Raw genomic sequence first — 7,482 nt, forward strand, 5'->3', positions numbered from 1 at the left:
CATATCAAAGGAGAAGGTCTGCAAACACAAATAGAGCTAATTCAATTAGGTCTCCCGGAGGAACTGCATGCTCACAAGAATACATAGTAATAATAATAATAATAATAATAATAATAATAATAATAATGGGGGGCACTACCTCCCCCAGTGAGGCACTACCTTGACATGGTTGTGGGGCTTGTGTACTCTGAGGAAGATGAGAGCTATGCCAAAGTTTCAACCATACTGGACAGGTCTCATCAGAGGAGTCAGACAAAGAGTGTCTCTCCCATAAAAAATATGGTGAGACGTAAATTGCAGAATGCCATACCGGCTCGGACATCGCCCGGGTTAACAAGGTCCGCGCTAGATATTGGAGTTCCTAGATATCTGGTGAAAAACGGGTTACAGGACTCAGGACTGTTGGCTGAGCAACCAGGGCCAGCAGCTGCAGAACTACTGGAAGACAAGGTGTTTACCCGTCGCAGATATACAGTGATGGAAAACAAAGAAATAATGATCTGTTACTGCAGATCAAGTCCAACAAGACGAGGATATCTAAAAACGAATGCACCAGTTCTGGAAAGAACAACATCCAGAATCAGAAATAACAGAACAGAGACTAGCAGATCAACGCCGATTTATAATACGAAATAAAGTATTTACAGAAACAGAATTGGACGAACTGCAAAGGTTTACTCAGGGCAAAGAAATCAAAGCCTTACAAGAAGTAATTCAGAATGTAGAGGCAAACCAGGGGGAGTTGGCAGTGAAAGAATCCAGTAGAGATATACAACTGTTCTCATTTGGAAACCAGGCACCTCTTCCTCAGGAAGAACAAAACCCTCTAACTAAAGAAATAAAAGAATTGAAACAAAGAATAACTGAGCATCTAGAACAGCACAAAAACAACAGAATAAGGCTGCCTGCATTGAAGCTTGTTCCAAAGAAACAGCTAGCACAAGCATTAAAAGATGCAAATACTGCAATATCAAGTATAAGCACCAATTCACTGCAAGAAACAAACCAACTAATGTACAGCACAGCTGCAGTTATAACAGAATACCTGGGATGCAAAATCAACAAAGAAGAAAAACAAACAAACAGTGCACCAGAAAAATGGAAGGTTAGACTAGAAAATAAGATCAGCAAGTTAAGATCACATGCAAGCAAGCTAGAACAGATGAAAGAAAAGAAGCTGAAGAACAAGAAGACCAAAGAATACCTAATCAAGAAATACCACTTAGAAACAAGGAAGATCAAGGAAGCACTGGAAATAATAAAGCAACAAATAACAGCTATAGCCAGGAAAATCAGTAGATATGAAGCTCGAATTGCAAACTATAGGCAGAACCTCCAATTTCAATCCAATCAGAAACGTTTCTACCAATCCATCAATGGAGAAACTGCAAGGAATCAGTCAGTACCTGACAAGGAAGAAACAGTGCAGTTCTGGAAGCAGATATGGGATAACCCAAAGAAATACAACAAGGATGCGGCTTGGTTAAAAGAGGTGGATGCAAATAAAACAGAAGTTGAAATGAAAGAACTAGTAATAACAACAAAAATGGTAGAAAAAAGAGCAAAGAAAATCAAAAATTGGTCAGCACCAGGTGAAGATGAACTGCATGGGTTTTGGTTGAAACATCTAACTGTTATACACCCACTCATTGCCAAACAGTTCAACAATATACTACAAGGAGGAGAAATTGAAAAGTGGCTAACAACTGGGAAAACCTACCTAATAATGAAAAATCCAGCAAAAGGGGCAACACCAGGTAACTACAGGCCAATTACCTGCTTACCAACAACTTTCTGGTGTGGTAGCTGATGCAGTACAACAGCATCTAGTTGAAAACAATCTCTTTCCACTGAGCAGAAAGGAAACCGCCCCAACAGCAGAGGAACAAAAGATCAACTCCTAATAGACAAAATGATCTTGGAAAACTGCAAGAGAAGGAAGACCAACCTGAATGTGGCATGGATTGACTACAAAAAGGCATTTGACTCTCTGCCACATGATTGGATAATAAAGTGCCTAGAAATAACAGGAGTCAGTAGAAACATCAGAAAATTTGTGCAAAGATCGATGGCACAATGGAAGACACAGTTGCAGATCAATGGTGAGAGGCTGGGAGAGGTTAATATCAAGAGAGGAATATTTCAAGGAGATTCATTATCACCATTACTATTGTTATTGCACTGTTTCCTCTGTCAACAATACTGAATAACTCAGGACATGGCTATCAAACATCAAAAACATCTGCCAGACTATCCCACCTCCTTTATATGGATGATCTGAAGCTGTATGGAAAAACATCATCTGAAATAGAATCGCTGCTCAACACTGTCCGTATATATAGCCAAGATATTGTAATGGAGTTTGGCTTGGACAAATGTGCCACACTTACTATCAAACAAGGAAAAATAGTGAAAACTGAAGGAATCAAGATGCCCCACGAAAATAACATTAAGAGTCTGGATGAGGAAGAGTACTACAAATACTTGGGTATCCTTCAAGCTGACAACATCAAGCACACTGAAGTCAAGAAAAAGATTAGAGGTGAATACATCAAGAGAGTGAAGAAGATCTTAAAGTCCAAACTCAATGGAGGAAATACCATAAAGGCAATCAACACCTGGGCAATCCCAGTCATTAGGTACATAGCTGGAATAGTGGACTGGACTCAAGCAGAACTAAAAGCAAAGGATAGGCAGACCAGAAAAATAATGACAATGAATCACGCCCTTCATCCACGCAGTGACATTGATAGACTTTATCTACCAAGGCAAATAGGTGGGCGTGGAATGCTACAAGTACATCAGATGGTTGAAGAAGAAAAAATGGCTTTGGAAGAATATCTGAAGAACAATGATGAAGATGCACTGAAATTAGTATATCAGGAAGGCTTACTACTACTGGAGAGACCAAACTGGCCTACAAGAAAGACCAAATGAAGAACAGAATAGAGGCATGGGAAGACAAAGCACTACATGGCCAATACATGAAAAAAATAGCTGGGAAAGCAGATAATAATAAAACCTGGCAATGGCTAAGAGCAGGAAAATTGAAGAAAGAGACCGAGGGACTAATTCTGGCTGCACAAGATCAAGCCTTAAGGACAAATGCATACAAAGTCAAAATTGAGAAGACAGCAACAGACAGTAAGTGCCGCCTATGCAAAGAAGCTGAAGAAACAGTGGACCACTGGTAAGCTGTTGCAAGAAGATTGCACAGACTGATTACAAGCAGCGGCATGACAAAGTAGCAACAATGGTGCATTGGAAGATCTGCAAAAAATATCATTTGCCTGTAAGCAAAAACTAGTGGGATCATAAAATAGAGAAAGTCATAGAAAATGATAAAATTAAACTGCTCTGGGACTTCAGAATTCAAACAGACAAGCACCTGCAACATAACACCCCAAACCTAACAATTGTCGATAAGAAAGACAAAAAAGTCTGGATAGTGGACGTGGCAGTGCCTGGAGATAGCAGAATAGAAGAGAAAGAACTGGAGAAGATAACAAAATACAAAGACCATACAAAGACTGTGGCAAAAGCAAGCAAGGGTAGTACCAATAGTAATAGGCTCCTTGTGTGCAATCCCAAAACAACTGGAGCACCACTTGAACACCATTGGCATTGACAAATTCGCTATTAGTCAATTGCAAAAGGCAGCCTTATTAGGAACTGCTTCCATCCTGCGACGATACCTGTAATACCATCAAACATCCACATCTGCCTATCCCAGGTCCTGGGTAAGGACTCGATAGGTAGACAAAATGCCAAATCCTGTCTGAACATCTGGCTGACTGTGTGATGATCAATAATAATAATAATAATAATCATCATCATCATCATAATAATAATAATAGTAATAATGGTAATAATAATAAAAAAGTTGGAAGGGACCTTGGAGGTCATTAGTCCAAACCCCCTGCTCAGGCAGGAAACCCTATACACTTTCAGACAAAGGGCTGTCCAGTCTCTTCTTTAAAACTTCCAGTTTTGGAGCATCCACAATTTCTGGAGGCAGGTTGTTCCACTGGTCAATTGTCCTCACTGTCAGGAAGTTTCTCCTTAGTTCTAGGTTGCTTCTCTCCTTGATTAGTTTCCATCCGTTGCTTCTTGTCCTGCCTTCAGGCGCCTTGGAGAATAGCTTGACTCCCTCTTCTTTGGGGCAGCCCCTGAGATACTGGAACACTGCCACCATGTCCCCCCTCGTCCTCTTCGTTAAACTAGACATACCCAATTCCAGCAACCGTTCCATACTTACACAGAGAGAGAGAGAGACACACACACACACACACACATCCCTCAAATGTCAGCCTAGAATCAGCACGTAGACACTTCCACACCCAAGACAAGCTCCCCCTATAAAACTACGTCGCTGTTCCCCATTTCTCTGTAGCTGCCCCTAAAGGCAAACGCCTTGCTTTGAGGCCTAAATATTTCTTCTTTCCTCACACCGGTCTGGATTATTCTGCTTATTCTGGTGCAGCCCCGGGTTCCAGTTGGAACCCCCAAATTATTCTTCTGACAAGTTGGACTAGAACTCACCACGTCCTGGTGTCGTGCAGTGGGCGGAGCCTCTTCAGCAGCTGACCCCTTTGCTCTCTCACACCTTGACCATTGCCCCCAAACTGTGCACCAACACACCCAAGGGAATGTCTTTCTTTCACAACCCCTGCTCACGGTCCTTCTCTCTTTCGTCCCCAGTGCCCACCATCGTCCTCGTCGGACTGTTCACCCTGACCGGGCTGGTCGTCCTGGTGGCGGGGGTCTTCATCTCGCGTCACGTGGACGTCTTGTAAGTCAATTGCCCTCCTGATGCCGGGATATAGGAGGAGAAGGAAGAGGAGGATGTGGCTGGAGGGGCTCGCGTTCGAATCCTCGGCGCACAAGGTGCCTGCTGAGAATCCCCAAAAGCTTCACACTTCTCTTTTCTTTCCAGCTTTAAACTGATGGCAGCCATTCCCAAACGACGCCCCCAAAAATCAGCCAGTAAAGTAAGTGATGGAAAGGACCCACCTCTTGTTGTTGGGGGGGGGGCTCACCCCTAATCCAACCCCGTGTAGCAGCCTTTTAGAACAGAGGTCACCGATCTTTGTCGGTTTGCGGACTGGAGGAAAAGGGAGGTGTTGAAGGAAAAGCCTTCATCGTGGTTCAGTCCAAGCCGGGAATAAAGAACATGGCGACTGCTTTAGAAAGAAGATTGCAGTTTATCGAAGAGGCGAGCCAGACAGGAAGATGGCTCTGGAAGAAAAGAGAGAGAGAGCCCATGTAGGGAGTGGGTTTTTATATCTTCTGGAGCCTTTTGTTTGGAGTTGTTCCTGTGGCGTGAATTTTGACCTGAGTCTTGAGTGTGTGCCTTTCTGGTATTCTGATGGTGGTGGGTTAATCCTATTATATCCCAAGGGTCATATCCTGCTTCCCTGGGGCTGTGACTGATGAGTGTTGGATTTTTTTGATGTGAGGGATTGTTGATTCTAGGGCAGTGGTTCTCAACCTGTGGGTCGGGACCCCATTTGGGGTCCAACGACCATTTCACGGGGGTCGCCAAACAACGCAGTCCGCCATTTTTTCCCCCTTTTCCTTAGCTGTGCTACTCCCTTTTCTTCTATTGGCTTTTGAAAGCCAATAGAATAGACTCTCTTGAATAGAGTCTAATTCTATTGTCTTTCAAAAGCCAATAGGAATTGTCAAGGCTGTCTCTGCCCTGCTGAGCCCGCCAAAAGTCCCATTCTGCAAACGGTGCTGCACCAGTTGAGTAGTCCTCGACTTACGACCAGTTGAGTAGTCCTCGACTTACGACCGGTTGGGGATCGCGGCATTAAAAAGGTTGAGAACCACTGTTCTAGGGATCTTTCTTCCTAATCCCAGTTTCCTGACTCCCATCTTTCTGACAAGATTATTACATCTGCAATTCTACAAACCTGGTTTCTGTTTGGGATATAGAGACTTGGGGGCGGGGTTGGTTTCTGCTTTTAAAATCCTTTAGGGAAATATATTCTGCTTTTTAAATATTTCTCGGGGGGGGGGAGCTGACTTCCCACAAATGGGAAAGCATTTTACATGCATGCGTGCCCGCGCACACGGGGCCGCAAGGATGTGCCCACTGCAAATGGGGCGGGGCTAGCACCCGCGTGATACTCCCTAGCCCTGCCCTGTTCTTGCGTGGCGCACCGCCTTCTTTCTGCGCCCCGTGGTGTGGCGGCAGCCATTTTTGCACCTTGCAGTCTGGCGGCAACGCATTTTTGTGCCACAGCGTGACACAGCGGTGCCCCATTTTTGTGCCCCATGGTGCGGCAGCGGCCCATTTCCATACCCCGTGGTGTGCCAGTGGCCATTTTTGCACCTTGCAGCGTGGCAGCAGCCTGTTTTTGCACCCCACAATGCGGCGGTGGCCATTTTAGCAAGCCGTGGCATGGCATCATCCCATATTCACACCCCGAGGCCCAGCAGTGGCCCGTTTTTGTGCCCTGTGGCCGCAGACCTAACACAAATGAGGGGGTACATGCGCACACACTGGCCAGCCTGTCCCGCAGCCTGGTGGTTGGGGACCCCTGTTTTAGAAGGCAGATGCTGGAGGATCCCTGCACAGGAAGTCCTCAGGAATTGTGGGAGTTGAAGTCCAAAGGTCATAAAGGGGCCATAGTTGCTGGCTCAGCAATTGTGGGAGTTGAAGTCCAGATGTCACAAAGGGGGCATAATTGGCTCAGGGATTGTGGGGAATTGAAGCCCAGAGGTCATAAAGGGACCATAGTTGGCTCAGGAATTGTGGGAGTTGAAGTCCAGAGGTCATACAGGGGCCATAACTGGCTCAGGAATTGTGGGAGTTGAAGTCCAAAGGTCATAAAGGGGTCATAGTTGGCTCAGGAATTGTGGGAGTTGAAGTCCAGAGGTCATACAGGGGCCATAACTGGCTCAGGAATTGTGGGAGTTGAAGCCCAGAGGTCATAAAGGGACCATAGTTGGCTCAGGAATTGTGGGAGTTGAAGTCCAGAGGTCATACAGGGGCCATAACTGGCTCAGGAATTGTGGGAGTTGAAGTCCAAGGTCATAAAGGGGCCATAGTTGGCTCAGGAATTGTGGGAGTTGAAGTCCAAAGGTCATAAAGGGGTCATAGTTGGCTCAGGAATTGTGGGAGTTGAAGTCTGAAGGTCATAAAGGGGCCTTACTTGCCTCAGGAATTGTGGGAGTTGAAGTCCACGGGTCGTAAAGTCGACTTAGTTGCCCACCTAAGTTACAATAATCCTAATTTTTCCCCCCCTCTGTCTCTTCCAGAGAGCCCTAAGAGTCAAATCCTCAAAGAGCGGCATGAGGCGGTCGCGTAGCGGTTTGAGAAGCACTTCCTCCGTCAGGCTCAAAAAGTCCAGAAGTACCGTTTCAGTCCAAAATCAAAGAAGTACCCCATACGTGAAAAGCCCCGAATTAAAAAGCGCCATATCCACCTCCAGAGCCGGGAAATCCAGATTAGATGTCACTTTTGCCACCTAG

General features: G+C 45.2%; 1 protein-coding gene across 1 annotated transcript in view; it reads left to right on the top strand.

Moving 5' to 3' along the window:
* Window positions 1–7,482, top strand: part of LOC120309338 (disintegrin and metalloproteinase domain-containing protein 9-like) — a 40,283-nt gene extending 32,801 nt beyond the window's left edge. The window contains exons 23-25 of the mRNA XM_039346474.1: window positions 4,702–4,792; window positions 4,937–4,991; window positions 7,270–7,482. Of these exons, the coding sequence (XP_039202408.1) occupies window positions 4,702–4,792; window positions 4,937–4,991; window positions 7,270–7,482 (359 nt within the window). The remainder of the gene's footprint in view (window positions 1–4,701; window positions 4,793–4,936; window positions 4,992–7,269) is intronic.

Source organism: Crotalus tigris, unplaced genomic scaffold (assembly GCF_016545835.1).
Source record: "Crotalus tigris isolate CLP2741 ecotype Arizona unplaced genomic scaffold, ASM1654583v1 scf7180000017997.644853, whole genome shotgun sequence".
Lineage (NCBI taxonomy): Eukaryota > Metazoa > Chordata > Lepidosauria > Squamata > Viperidae > Crotalus > Crotalus tigris.